At 65.5% G+C, this 14,134-nt stretch overlaps 1 protein-coding gene across 2 annotated transcripts; it reads left to right on the top strand.

Moving 5' to 3' along the window:
• The first annotated feature begins 4,377 nt into the window (after positions 1-4,377).
• SLC6A8 (solute carrier family 6 member 8) lies at positions 4,378-13,785 on the top strand. Of its 2 annotated transcripts, none has more exons than XM_028094378.2 (13): positions 4,378-4,676; positions 6,335-6,466; positions 7,425-7,674; positions 8,160-8,292; positions 9,164-9,298; positions 9,381-9,484; positions 9,578-9,702; positions 10,350-10,462; positions 10,946-11,074; positions 11,160-11,262; positions 11,425-11,525; positions 11,606-11,776; positions 12,188-13,785. In XM_028094378.2, the coding sequence occupies exons 1-13, from the start codon at positions 4,415-4,417 to the stop codon at positions 12,326-12,328; spliced, it is 1,899 nt and encodes a 632-aa protein (XP_027950179.2). In that variant the 5' UTR covers positions 4,378-4,414; the 3' UTR covers positions 12,329-13,785. The 2 variants fall into 2 exon arrangements, with proteins under 2 accessions (XP_027950179.2, XP_027950178.2); XM_028094377.2 differs by having other exon boundaries at positions 10,946-11,083.
• Positions 13,786-14,134: the final 349 nt, after the last annotated feature.

Here is a 14,134-nt window from a genome sequence, read left to right as displayed (position 1 = left end):
GTGCAATACTGGTTGATTATTGTAACAGAGTGTGTGGTCGGGGCGCCAGGGTGCAGGAGCATCTGGCTCAGGAGTCCCAGAGAAACGAGTGGTGGTGAAACAGGAAAGAAGCTTATTTCAGGGAGGCCAACACCAGGAAGAGAGCAGACTAGCATCTCAAAGACTGTTTCCAAAATGCCAAAAATACTTCCAGGTTTATACAAGGAAAACGTGGGACAAAGGTGAGTGGGTACTGCTGGTGGGTAGTGAGGGTCAAAATATCCTTGGAGGAAATTCTGAGCGGGGCCTTGCTGGCTCAGGGCTGTCCCTCTGCTGGAGGGGGGAGTTTCGGTTCCCATCTGGGGATGGTTTGCCCTCAAGGTCTTCCGCCTGAGCCAAGAGACCGGCTGGAGAGAAGAACCCAACTGGCAAGTCTGAGGTCAGAATGGAAGCAGCTGAAGCCGTCTTTCACTCACGAAGGTGTCAGTAAGACAGGAAGCTGGGTGTGCCTGTGTGCAGACGTGGAGGTCAGGTTGCACCTCCCCGGCGCTGGGGACCCTCCCAAGCCCCCAGTCCCCAGCCCTGGGAGTGGCCTCAAGCCACTCTCCCTTCCCCAGTTGTTGAAAGCACAAAGCCCTTCAAGGTGGACTCTGGCCTTCCCTTTGTTCCCAGCTAATTTTAATTCCAAAGCTCCTTTGGACCCCACCCTATTTCCAGCTGCCAAGGTTCTCGAGGGATAACGGGCCACCCCAGGGTGGGGTGTCCTCCCACCCATACCCTCACTCAGCGGCGCCCCCCCCCCCCCGCCATCGAGACCCCGGGAGCCCTGGAGCCCCAGTCACTGCATGCACTGGGTCCAGCCCGAGCTGGAAACCCCAGGCTTCCCTGGACAATGAGAGCCTTTGGCTCACACTCCCTTCCTGCCCTCCCTTCAGCTCTCTCCTCTCCTACCCCTACCCCCGTCCTCAGCTCTACGTCCAACCCCAGCCTAGCTGGGCTCTGAGAGGGGGCCCCGCATGCCTTCTGCCCCGGGGAAACCCTTGCTCCTCGCTTAGGAGCTCAGGAGCCAGCTTCACAGGGCCCCGAACGCCAGAAGGCAGCCTCCTGGCCCTCCTTGGCACCGCACTCACCCCCAGTAGCTACTGCCCGGGGCGGGGAGGGTGGCAGGACAGACCTCTGCAAAGCCCTGAGCACCCACCAAGGGCCGAAAATCCCTCTGCCTGTGGTCAGCGCTCCATGTGAGCTGCCCCAGGAATGGAGCCGTCTTTCCCAGCTCAGACGCTGGGAAGCACAGGCAGCTTGGGTCAGCACCCCAGAGGCCAGGGTTCAGGCTTCCAGCTCCCACTTTGGACAACTCCTGCCAATTCATCCTGGCCAGAGGCGAGGCTGGGTCCGTGAACTTCATGCACCGCAGAAGCCCAGCTCACCTTGGCTGGGCGCGGGAGGCAGCACAGGGTCCGGTGAGGATTCGCACCCCGCTCCCTGGCCTCCTGGCACAGGTGGCGGCTGAGCTGTCTGCAGGATCAGAGAGAGGTCAACCCAGACGGCACCCCCCCCCCCGGCACGGGCCAAGGCACAGGGAGGTCAGCTCACGAGGCACACTGCTCTTCAGTGCCGGGGGGGCCCCCAGGCCAGCTGTTGCCCAATTCTGCACACCTTGGAAAGGAATTTAGCTCCGAGGAAAGCCCAGAGCAGAGCAGATAGGGAGGGACAGGTCAGAGGTGTGCTGCTGAGAGGAGGAAGCCACTAGTGGGATCCAGGGGAGCCGCGGGGGTGGCCTCATGACCTGCTTGAGGCCTATATGTGTCTAGAGCCACCCCATGAGGGCCCCCCTGGAGCGGAGGGGGCCTTGGTCCTAGGAGTCCTGGAGCTCGCACGGGTCATTCTCAGCCCCTGGCCCAGCCACCCTCCCTCCCAGCAGGCTCTGATCTCACAGAGGCAACGTAGCCTCCGGTGGCAGCTCGGTCACAGTTCTGCCACTGGCCTTTGGAACCTGCCTCCTCTCCCAGGGGAAAGAAGAGTCCCCACCCTTGACTCCTGAAGGCCCTTCTCCGGCTCCCGAGGCCCGGCCCCTTTCATGCTCTGCCCTCCCTGCAGCTGAGCCACTTCCCCAAAGTGCTGCCCGCCTGCCCATAAATTTTCAAAAGAGTCGCCTGCACCCAGCCACGTCCTCACTTCCCCCTGCTCCTCAGGGCGCTGTGCGACCTCTGCCCAAAGCTCCCCATCACAGCTCCCCATCACAGCTCCGGCCCTCACTCCGGCAAGCACTCCCCATGCCCACGCCCCTTCCGCCCCACCCCCACCCCCTGTCCCCCGCCACAAGTCTCCTCTCAGATGTGCACAGAGGTGCTTGCGGTTCCCTGCAGTTCCCCTCTGTCCTTGTTCCCCAGGTGGCCCCCACTCCTCCAGGCCATCTATGGGTCACGTACTTCTCTATGGCTTCTTTGTCTCTAGACCAGCTTCACTCTGAGACTGGGCCAGAGAAAACTCGGGCTAGGGTCTTCTGATGAGCAGTGCAGCCCTGCTGCCTCGAGGGTCCCCAAGCCCCCTGTGCCCCCACTCAACCAAAGCACAGGCCACCCTGCCTGTCTCCCACAGAGGCCCCTGGAGGAGGCCCCTCCAACAATCCTGGGTGGAGGTGCTGCCCCTCCCTCACCCAGCAGGCTCAGTCTGGCTCAAGCCAGAATTGCTTTTCTTCCTAAAGCCGCCGGATGACTGAGGGTTTAGCTTAACGGGATGAGCCATCTGGGGACTACAGCCTGGTGATCAAAGTCTGGGACTGGTTGGGGGTGGGCGGCTCACTTCACATCTACACCAGGACAGTGACCCCTTCCTTCCCCATCCCATGGCTTCTCTTGGCTCTGCTCAGCGGCTGGTGGGGAAGCGGCCGAACACCCTTGCTAGGGAGGCCCCAAGGTCCCTGGGGAGAGAAGCTCTGCAGGTGGGGAGCTGAGGCCTTCCAGCCGAGGCCTTTGGGGGAGGGTCTGTGCACCTGACAGGCACCAGGGGGCAGCCTTCCCCTACTCGTGCCAGAATCTCTGGCATGTCTGGCAGGACACTGGAGACAGCAAGGGTCCCTACCACCCCTCCTTGGTGACAAAGTGTAGCTTTGCCAGGCAGGGTTGTCTCTATCTATCGAAGAGACTCATTGAGACCTGTCACCCCAACAGCTGGAACCCTGACCTCCAGCTTCCAGGGTTCCTTCGCTGAAAGCCAGGAGGAGGCAGGGTGGTGCCTCTGGCAAAGCCCCCCAGCACACCTGGAGGCAGGGCCCCACTCCAGCTGAGCACAGTCCCTCAGAAGGCAGAAGCACCCTGCAGCCCCTCTAGTTCAGGGAGCGGGGAAGCTGTAGGCCTTGGCACCCAACACCCGCCCGGGGCCCTAGCTGGAAGTTGAGAGAAGGGTCAGAGAGAGGGGCCAGACTGGAAGGGTTGGGGAGAAGACTAGAGGGGGGCCAAGGATGGCTGGAAGGCAGCCAGGTGAGTGGCTTTCCTAGAACCAGGAAGGGCAGGTTAGGAGGGGCGATCTGGGCGGCAGCCAGGCCCAGGTGAACCCGGGGTCAGGCGCGGTCCGGTCCCTGGGGAGGACGTACTGGCCGGCGCCCCAGGTAGCAGCCATCCTGCTTCCCGCTGGAGTGGCGTCTCCTCCTCGGGAGGAGGGAAGGAGGAGGTGGGCGGAGTGACGGGGAGGGCGGGACGAGGGGGAGGGGGACCAGCCCGGTCGTGGGGGTGGGGCGACAGTGACATCACCCCGGAGTCGGTTCTTAAGCGGCAGCCGATCCGACCGGGAACGAGAGGGACGGTCGGAGCGCGGTGGCGAGTCGCTGAGCCGGCCCGCGGCCCCGAGAGCGGCTGGAGCCGCCGCCGCCGGGTAGGAGGGGCGAGGGCGCCCGGGCCGCCGCCGCCACCGCCACCGCCGCCGCCGCCGCCGCCGCCACCGCCGCCACCGCCGGAGCCGCGGGCGAGCTGGGCAACCGCGCCGGCCCGGGCCGGGGCGGGGGGCGCGGGCCGCAGGCCCCTGCTCCGGCCGCCGCTTGCAGACCGTGGGCGCCCGATGTCGCCTGCGCCCCGCTAGGCTGAATCTCGGGCCCGGCGAGCCGCCGCCGCCGCCGTCGCCGTCGCCGCCGCCGCCGCCGCCCGAGCCGCGGGCAGGAGTCTCGGGAGCCACCGCCGCCGCCCGGCCGGGCCCCGCCGCCGCCCGCGCGCCCCCGGGCCCCCGACACACATGAGATTCTTCAGGCTCACTTTCAAGTGCTTCGTGGACTGCTTCTGACCGCGCCGCCCCGCCTCCCCGACCCCCGGCCCGGCCGCCCCCGGCCCCCGGTGGGCCCGCGCCTTCGGGCCCCCCCCCGCGCCACCGGCGCCCCCCGCCGCCCCTCCGCCCGCCCCCGCGAGGCGCCGCGCCCCCCGGCCCGGCCGCGCGGCCCGCCGGGGCCATGGCGAAGAAGAGCGCCGAGAACGGCATCTACAGCGTGTCCGGCGACGAGAAGAAGGGCCCCCTGATCGCGCCCGGGCCCGACGGGGCCCCGGCCAAGGGCGACGGCCCCGCGGGCCTGGGGGCGCCCGGCGGCCGCCTGGCCGTGCCGCCGCGTGAGACCTGGACGCGCCAGATGGACTTCATCATGTCGTGCGTGGGCTTCGCCGTGGGCCTGGGCAACGTGTGGCGCTTCCCCTACCTGTGCTACAAGAACGGCGGAGGTGAGCGCCCCCGCCCCGCCGCGGCCCCGCTCCTCCTGGCCAGGGGCCTCCTTCCCCACCTCCCCCCGCCCGCCGCCGCTGGCTCCACTGGGGCGCGGGGCCGAAGTCCGGGGTACGGGGTGCCGGAGGCCGCCCCTCGCTGGCCACTGCTGCTCGGTGGCCCCGGCTGGCGGCCTCCACCCCCAAGCCGGTCATGTGCCTGGCAGTGTGTGGGGGGAGGGGGCCGGGGAGCCTCCTGCCGAAGCCCCAGGACGGCCTCCCCCAAGACTTCTGGTGCAGGGGCTCCCCGGGGAGTGACTGGCCACTGAGGTGGGAAGGCGAGGCCCGCCCCCGGGCGGCGGGGGGGGGGGGGGGGGGGGCTTCCAGAGGTGAGGAGCCCAGGCTGCCTCCGCTGGTCAGGCACACAAGTGGCACATTGTGTGGGGCCCCCACGTGTGCACACACGAACACACACACACACAATGGGCTACTCTGTCCCTCCCCCTGCCCTCCCCTCCCCTCCCCTCCCCTCCCCTCCCTTCTTCCCCTCACTCCCCTCCCCTCCCTTCCCCTCCCCTCCTCTCCCCTCCCCTCCCCTCCAGCCTGGGCCCGGAACACTGGGTGCCTGAGCCAGGCTTGGGTAGCCTGCGGCCTGGGCCGCCTGGCGCCGCCGCTGGACACACTGCATGCGCACCCCGTGCTCGCCTGCCCCAGCCCAGCTGAGCAACAGCGATAGGCACCCGCGCGTCGTGTGACTGCAAAGCAGCACTGGGGTGGGGGGAAAGCCATAGCAACTGGGTGATGGGTGGGAAACTGAGGCCCAGAGTGAAGGCCTTGGCCCAAGGTCACACACAAGAAGGATGCTGGGACCAGGAGCTGGCCAAGCTGCAGCCAAGCCTGACTTCTGAGTAGTGCAAAGCTGAGCAGGGGCATCGGTAGGGGACCTGGAGAGGAAAGGGGAGCAGACGGGCTGCTGGTGCCCAGTTCCCCTTACCCACTCCCCACTTCTGGCCTGTGGTCTCTGGTCTCCAGAGCCAGGCTCACCAGAGCTTGTTGTACCCCACTTTGCCTCCCCGTCCTTGATCACTGACATCTCCAGATAGCCCCTACGCCCCCTGATGAAGGACTGCCACCCACCCACCCACCCACTCTCTGCCGTGGACCATCATACTTGCAGGCAACTGCCTGGGGGGCAGGGAAATCCGGGGCTCCCTGTCCTTGCCCAAGCCAGACAGTCCCCCAGGCCGGAGTGCCAGCCGTGGCACACACACGCACACGAACACACCGTTCTCTCCTGTGCTGCCTAGCAAACAGGGAACTGCGACACAACGGTGTATGTGTCCTCCATGCCTGTTAGGTCACCCTAGGTGACTGTGGGGCCAGACGCCTTGTGGGTATAGGGCCTCCCAAACCCAAGAAACAGGGCTGTACGGGCCCAGTGACTGCCACAGCCCTCCCAACACTCCAACCCCCTTCTCCCCACAAGGCTATTCACCTTGCACCTCTGAGTCAGTGGCCACCCCCTGCACTGATTCACCCAGCGGGAAGTTATGATGGGGCCAGGGTGGGGCCCAGAGCTGGCTCCACCCTGACTCCCAGGGCTTCCGAACGCTGCACTGGCCAGCCAGGGGCTAAAGGGCTGCCCTGTGCAAGTGCCCACCCTCTCCTTCCTCCCCCAGGTGTATTCCTTATCCCTTATGTCCTGATCGCCCTGGTTGGAGGAATCCCTATTTTCTTCTTGGAGATCTCACTGGGCCAGTTCATGAAGGCCGGCAGCATCAACGTCTGGAACATCTGCCCCCTGTTCAAAGGTGAGCAGCCCCAGGCCAGTCCCTCTTGTCCTCTCCCTCAGGGGCCCCTCCCCCTTCCCACTGCTAGGGCAAAGCTGGGGCCCACTTGAGAAATCTTGTCCTATCACAGCACCAGGCCAGGTCCCGCTGGTGCCCCCCAAGTCATGAAGGGAACGCTGGAGGGCCTGCAGACCACCCAGTGACCTTGGGAAGATGGGGCCTGGAGTCGGGGATTGGCCTCTCCACTGAGGCCAGGACGCCCAGGCCCAGCAGGCCCCCCAGGGGCCTGAGCAGAGGGTTTGAGAGCTGACAGCACGAGGCACTGCCCAGGGCCTGTTCCCCCAAGGCCAGAGGGCCAACCTAAGGAGCTTGGACAGGAGGCATGGAGTTCAGGGTCCGAAGGGAAGAACTATTGTCAAAGGTCACTTTAGAGTTCCTTCTGAGTGTGGGTAGTATGCCCCCATTCTCTCTCAAGGTCCTAGGAGGGACCCTGGGGAAGCCGGGGCTCAGAGAGTCGAATTGATTGGCCAGGGTTGCCTGCTGAGAGGGTGACCGTCTCCAGTACGGCCCCAGGTCACCAGAAAGCCCCCAGCTGCTGAGTACTGGAGGCCACTAGGGACCCAGGTTGGAGGCTTGGCCCTCCCTCAACCGCCGTGGTGGCAGTGGGACCCAAGAGAAGGGGACAGGTGTGTGAGGCTAGGGAATTTACGGGACTTCATGCTCAGATTGGGGCAAGAGGGGAGGGCTCGAGGGAGGATGCAGGAGGTGAAGCCAGGAGCGGGGGCAGGTGCAGACTGGGGAGTTGTCCTGGTGTTGAGACACTGGCACAAGGGAGGGTCCAGGGGGCTCTCTGCATTTGCTGTCCTCCCACCAGATCTTCTCAGTCGTGCTCTGGAGACTTCTTGGGAGACTCGTAGGGTAGATAAGGGGGGGGGGTGGCTATAGAGAAGAGCCCACACAGAAACTCCTCCTTCCCTAGGCCTGGGCTACGCCTCCATGGTGATCGTCTTCTACTGCAACACCTACTACATCATGGTGCTGGCCTGGGGCTTCTATTACCTGGTGAAGTCCTTCACCACCACACTGCCCTGGGCCACATGTGGCCATACCTGGAACACTCCCGACTGTGTGGAGATCTTCCGCCATGAAGACTGTGCCAATGCCAGCCTGGCCAACCTCACATGTGACCAGCTTGCTGACCGCCGGTCCCCTGTCATCGAGTTCTGGGAGTGAGTCAGGCGCCTCTGGGCCAGGCTCTGCCTGTCCTTCTCTCTGGGCTCCACACAGGGCCCGAGTCTGCGAGTCTATGCGTGCTGGGGCTCAGCCCTGAGGGGACGCAGAGCAGGGGTCACTCCCAGGCCCTGTCTTCAGGGAGCCCCCAGCACAGTCTCTAGAGGAGCTGGAAGGGATTGGCCTTGGTCCTTCACCATTTCTCAGTCCCAGGCATTGTCACTCCACTGTGCCTGCCAGCCGGGGAGGAGGGATCGCCACCATGCAGGCTGAGGGGGCCGTGGGGCCCGGCTACCAGTCCTGCTGGCTCTGGCCTGTGGCTCCTGGGCTTCAGGCTCACACACTGCACAAACCTCCGGGCCGCAGGCTGCGGTTGGGCCCAGCTGGACTCGAGGGCTGCAGGGCAGGGAGCACCACCCCTGGGGCAGCTCCCAGGCGCCTGGCCCTCTGCTGGCACAGCCCTCATGGGCTGTCCCTCCCCCAGGAACAAAGTCTTGCGGCTCTCCGGGGGGCTGGAGGTGCCAGGGGCCCTCAACTGGGAGGTGACCCTGTGTCTGCTGGCCTGCTGGGTGCTGGTCTACTTCTGTGTCTGGAAGGGCGTCAAGTCAACAGGAAAGGTACGGCTGGAGGCCCGCAAGGCTGGGGGGGGGGCGGGGGGACGGGGGATGGTGATGGTGACGGCAGGGCCGTGGTGGGGCATGGGGGACAGAAGGGGCATCTCTGCCAAGGACCACTGCTGCAACGGGAGGTGACCAGGGCCAGGGCCTGAGCAGGGGGCAGGTCCGTGAATCCAGGCCACTCGATCCCCACCCATGCCTGGATAGTCCTCCCCGCCCCTCCAAAGTCAAGCCCAGCAGCCTTCCCTCCTGAGGTGGGGAGAAGCCCAGGCAGCAGCTGCCCCTTGCTCATGTGGGGGCCCTCCCCGACCGCCCCACCTTCTCTCTGTTCCTCACTCGTTCTCTCTTGTGCTGGCCTAGGGGTGGGGGTGGAGGACCTGGGCTATGGCTGTCCCTTGCCTGCCTGTCCTGCTCTGCTCGGCGTGGACAGGAGGCAGACGTCTTTGGGGTCCATGTGGCCCTCGCCACCGTCTCTGGCGGGCCCAGTCTCTTCCCGCCTACCAAAGACTCTGCCTCTCTGCAGAGAATGACCTGCTGTCGGGGGAGGGGGGGCCACGGGAGGCATGGGATCTGCCCCCAGGCTGACGACCCGCTCCCTGCCTGGGGAAGGCCCTGCGTCTCCCCTCCCTCTGCCGCTGACCTGTGTTTGCCACGGGGTGGCTGATTCTCCAGCTGAGCGCTGAGCTACCTTTGGGAGGAGCCTAGGCTTTGAGGAGTCGAAGGGGGTTGCCGGCCGGCTTCCCTCTAGACCTCAGAACGTGCCATGCTGTCGTGGGGGCAGGGTGGCCCACTTGGCCGTCCTGCCGAGCCGGGGGCCCCTAAGGGTGGAGGCGGGTGCCGCAGGGCCCCTCTGAGCAGCCTGGCCCCCCAGATCGTGTACTTCACCGCTACATTCCCCTACGTGGTCCTCGTTGTGCTGTTGGTGCGCGGAGTGCTCCTGCCTGGCGCCTTGGATGGGGTCATCTACTATCTCAAGCCTGACTGGTCGAAGCTGGGGTCCCCTCAGGTGAGGAGGGGGCGGACGGGATGAGGGGGTGGGCCAGGCCGGCAGGTTCCCTCACATCCTCCCTTGCCCGGCCCATCCGCAGGTGTGGATAGACGCTGGGACCCAGATTTTCTTTTCTTACGCCATCGGCCTGGGGGCCCTCACGGCGCTGGGCAGCTACAACCGCTTCAACAACAACTGCTACAAGTAGGTGCCCTCGCCCGGCCATCCGCCCGCCCGCCCGCCTGCCCGCGGGCAGCAGGTAGCCTCACCAGCCCGCGCCGCCCCTCTGCCCCCCAGGGACGCCATCATCCTGGCACTCATCAACAGCGGGACCAGCTTTTTTGCTGGCTTTGTGGTCTTCTCCATCTTGGGCTTCATGGCCGCGGAGCAGGGCGTGCACATCTCCAAGGTGGCGGAGTCAGGTAAAGACCCCGCCCCTCAGCCCGGCCCCCAGGCCGCAGCCGCCGACCTAACCTGCCACGTTCATGAACACATACGCGCGCGCACGCGCACGCAAAGAGGCAAGTCTGGGAGATGAGAGAAGCGCGCGCTGGACGCGTCACGTCGTCCGTCGCTCCGGGCCAGGGGAAGGCCCGGCTGAGCAGCTGTTCGGGGCCAGCTCAGAGCCGGAGCCTTCGCGGGCTAGGCCACACAGAGCCTGGAGCTCCCTCCCGTCCACCCATCCCCAGGGCCTTGGCCCGTGCCCCTCACATTCGTGAGGCGAACGTGATCAACCACCACGTTACGGAAACCGACCGCCCCTCACGTTGGCCAGAGGGTTGCCCAGGGAGAGGGGGGCCTTTGCGGGCTTCACAGGGACCCGTGACCGCAGCAGCAGCTGGGATAAGAGACCAGGAGTCTGAGTTAGACAGCCCACTCTCAGGGGCTTGAGTGACACCCGGCAACACCTTGACCCGAGTGGAAGGGCCCTGGGCCACGGGATGCCCTGGAGTCCTCCCCATCCGTTTGGGACGGGGCTGCGGCGGGGCAAGGGGGGTGGCAACCAAGGACGACAGTGGGACGCGGGTGGGGCACACCTATTGTCTAAACCCTGCCCCTTCCCCCTCAGGGCCTGGCCTGGCCTTCATCGCTTACCCCCGGGCCGTCACGCTGATGCCTGTGGCCCCGCTCTGGGCTGCCCTGTTTTTCTTCATGCTGCTGCTGCTTGGCCTGGACAGCCAGGTTTGCAGGGGGTGACAGAACAGAGGGGACTGGCTGCGGAGTGGGGGGAGCACTGGGGGAGGGGAGAGGGCTGGGGGACAGGGGAGATGGCTGGCGGGGAGGGGGAGGGGTGCAGCCTCAGTACCTGGCCACAGTTTGTAGGTGGGGTGACAGAACAGAGGGGGCTGGCTGGGGGGGGGGGCGGGAGCACTGGGGGAGGGGAAAGGGCGGGCGGGGAGGGGGAGGGGCGCGGCCTCAGCGCCTGGCCACAGTTTGTAGGTGGGGTGACAGGACAGAGGGGGCTGGCTGGGGGGGGGGCGGGAGCACTGGGGGAGGGGAGAGGGCTGGGGGTGAGGAGGAGGGGCGCGGCCTCAGCGCCTGGCCACAGTTTGTAGGTGGGGTGACAGGACAGAGGGGGCTGGCTGGGGGGGGGGCGGGAGCACTGGGGGAGGGGAGAGGGCTGGGGGTGAGGAGGAGGGGCGCGGCCTCAGCGCCTGGCCACAGTTTGTAGGTGTGGAAGGCTTCATCACCGGCCTGCTCGACCTCCTCCCGGCCTCCTACTACTTCCGTTTCCAAAGGGAGATCTCTGTGGCCCTCTGCTGTGCCCTCTGCTTTGTCATCGACCTCTCCATGGTGACTGATGTGAGTGGGGGCGGGGTGGGGGCCGCCTCTGGGCTCCGGCCGCCTGCCACCTTCCCTGACCCGGCTCTGTCCCCAGGGCGGGATGTATGTCTTCCAGCTGTTTGACTATTACTCGGCCAGCGGCACGACCCTGCTCTGGCAGGCCTTCTGGGAGTGCGTGGTGGTCGCCTGGGTGTATGGTAGGTCTGGGGCAAGGGGCGAGGCGAGGCGAGGCGAGGCGAGGCGAGGCGAGGCGAGGCGAGGCGGAGGCGCGGCCTGGAGCGGGGCGGGGGCGTGCCGCCCCGCCCCCCCTCCCCCTAGCGAGGTCTCTAGCTCCAGCCCTCCTGCCCCACCCGCCCCAGGAGCTGACCGGTTCATGGACGACGTTGCCTGCATGATCGGGTACCGACCTTGCCCCTGGATGAAATGGTGCTGGTCCTTCTTCACCCCACTGGTCTGCATGGTAAGGGCCAGGGGAGGCTGAGCAGGGGGAGGGACGCCGAGGGCCTGCCACCGGCTGAGAGCAGGGCTTCTCACCCATAGGGCATCTTCATCTTCAACGTGGTGTATTACAAGCCGCTGGTCTACAACAACACCTACGTGTATCCATGGTGGGGCGAGGCCATGGGCTGGGGCTTCGCTCTCTCCTCCATGCTGTGCGTGCCCCTCCACCTCCTGGGCTGCCTCCTCAGGGCCAAGGGGACCATGGCTGAGGTCAGTCTGCCCTACCGCCTCTCCCCTGTTCGAGTCCCTCCCTTGCACCGGCTCAAGGCAATACCTCCAGAGTGCCCACTAGGACGTAACCTAGGAGACTAGGAGTCTCCAGGGGCCGGCTCAGGGGGGCGGGGGTGGACGGAAGGAACGCTGGCCCCCCCAGGGCCTGAGGTCACTGGGCGGGGGGAGGAGGGGGGAGGAGGGGGAGGAGAGGTCTGTCCCTAGCCTCTCACCCCTTTCCCTGGTACCGAGAGTGGGGGTGTGGTCAGTACCCACGGGAGAAGGGGCCCTGGTCCCCAGCCGGTGGCAGGTGGTGGCAAGTGCAGAGAGGCCAAGGGCAAGCATGTACGCGTCCCCCCACCCCACCCCCGCCATGGCCCAGACTCAACGTGTCCCCCCTCTCTCCTGCAGCGCTGGCAGCACCTGACGCAGCCTGTGTGGGGCCTCCACCACTTGGAGTATAGAGCTCAGGACTCCGACGTCAGGGGCCTGACCACCCTGACCCCAGTGTCCGAGAGCAGCAAGGTGGTGGTGGTAGAGAGCGTCATGTGACAGGCACCCTGGCTCCCATCACCAGCTCACCCTCTTGTAGCCATAGCAGCCCCTGCTTTAGCCCCCCCACCCCTCCAGGGGCTTGCCTTTCCCTGACGCTTTTGGGGTCTGCCTGGGGAGGGCGGGGACGAAGCACCACGAGTGCTACCTAAAATAACTTTTTTTTCCATTTTTAATAAAACGCCAAAAATATCACAACCCACCAAAAATAGATGCCTCCCCCGCCCCGCCCCCCAACCAAGCTGGTAGACACGCTGCTTCCCAGGCCCTGCCGACCGCCCTCCCCCTGGTGCCCGCCGCAGAAGCATCTCCCCCAGCCCCACCACGCCTGCCTCTCCGGGCTCTGCCCGCCGCACCCTCGGGCGGCCCCTCCACCCTAGAGGCGGCAGTGACAGCTGGGGGTCCCGGGCAGCAGAGGAGAGCAGGAAGGCGAGGGGGGGGGGGGCAGCAGAACCAAGGCGACTACTTCAGCGGGGCTAGACCCCTCTCCCCGTCCCTATTCCAGAAGCTTAGAGAGCCAGCCAGCAACGGGACCTCCCGGTTCCTGCGCCAATTGCCACCAATATCAATTGTGTGCGCTTGTGTACGAATGCACGTGTGCGTGAGGGTGTAGGGGAAGCCTAGACCTCTCTTAGCAAAAAGGCCAAGACCAGGTGTAAACTGTGCCTGTGGGCAAATGAGGCTTGTATTTTGCACATTTTATAAAAACTTGAGGAAAGAGATTTCTGCTTGTATATTTCTAAAGAGGAAACAGCCCAACGTCCCCCTCCCTGCCACTCCCTGTCCCTTTCAGCACCCCCTTAGTCCTCTGCCCTAGCCAAGGAGTGTGAACTTACAGATCTAATTTTCATAGGCAAAAGCTTCAAGCTGTTGAGCGTGCGAGTCTGTCGTGTGGGTGTGCGTGTGTAGTCCCTGGCCCCAGACTGGGGTGGAAAGAGCATACGGCTGGGGGAGGGGGGGGCCTCCCAGGAGCACCCCCCCACCCCCTCTGCCCACAAGTCAGCGGGGTGAGCAGATGCAGCGTTGTGACCCTGGCGATCGGGGGCTGCTCACCCGGCATGCTCAGGCTCACCCGCACCCTGCCCTCCCCTCCCCCCCACTCCCCCACCCCCACCCCACCCCACCCACCCCCCCACCCCCCCGGGCTGGGCACGACTGCAGGGATCTGAGGTGGGCACCAGCCAGGGGAGGGATCCCGGGCATGGCTCCCACCTGCGAGCTTAAAGCTGATGCACTTCCCACGTCTCAAGTCTTCCACGTAGCAGCTTTAATTAACCCACGTGTGTGTCACGTCCGATCCCGAGACAGCCGAGTGGGCCCTAGAAAGGCTTCCCCCACACCACCCCGACATCGGTCGGAGAGGTGGGACTGGGTGAGGGCAGGGGTCCAGCGGGGACGTTCTTACTGTGCTAAAAAGCCACTGCAAACATAGCAATAAAAACATGTCATTTTCCAAAGCTGGCTCCTGCTCTGCCTCTGCTTGTCATTTGAGAGAGGGGTGGCGGGGGAGGGAGGGTGTCAGGGCTGCAGGGGTGGTGGGGAGGCATCCCCACCTCGAGCTGCCGCCTCAGACAAGTATTTGTTCTGAGGGTCCCTGCGCCCGCCGCTGTTCCAGGACCTGGGAATAGAGCAGGTACCGAAGCCGGCAGCAAGCCTCTTCCCCGTGGAGCTGACATACTTGGGGAGAGAGGCTGACGGCAGGGTGGAGACGGACACGAGAGCAGGGAAGGTGGGTGGGAAGTCACGGGTGCTGAGGTTCCTGAAGGTTGCCCAAATGCTGCGCCGAACAGGTAACCTCCCGAGGTG

This window comes from Eumetopias jubatus, unplaced genomic scaffold (genome assembly GCF_037043125.1).
Source record: "Eumetopias jubatus isolate StellerSeaLion01/CBP00866 unplaced genomic scaffold, mEumJub1_p1.0 scaffold_11, whole genome shotgun sequence".
Classification (NCBI taxonomy): Eukaryota; Metazoa; Chordata; class Mammalia; order Carnivora; family Otariidae; genus Eumetopias; species Eumetopias jubatus.
Note: the sequence above shows the minus strand (reverse complement) of the source record. Positions and strands in the feature narration are given on the sequence as shown.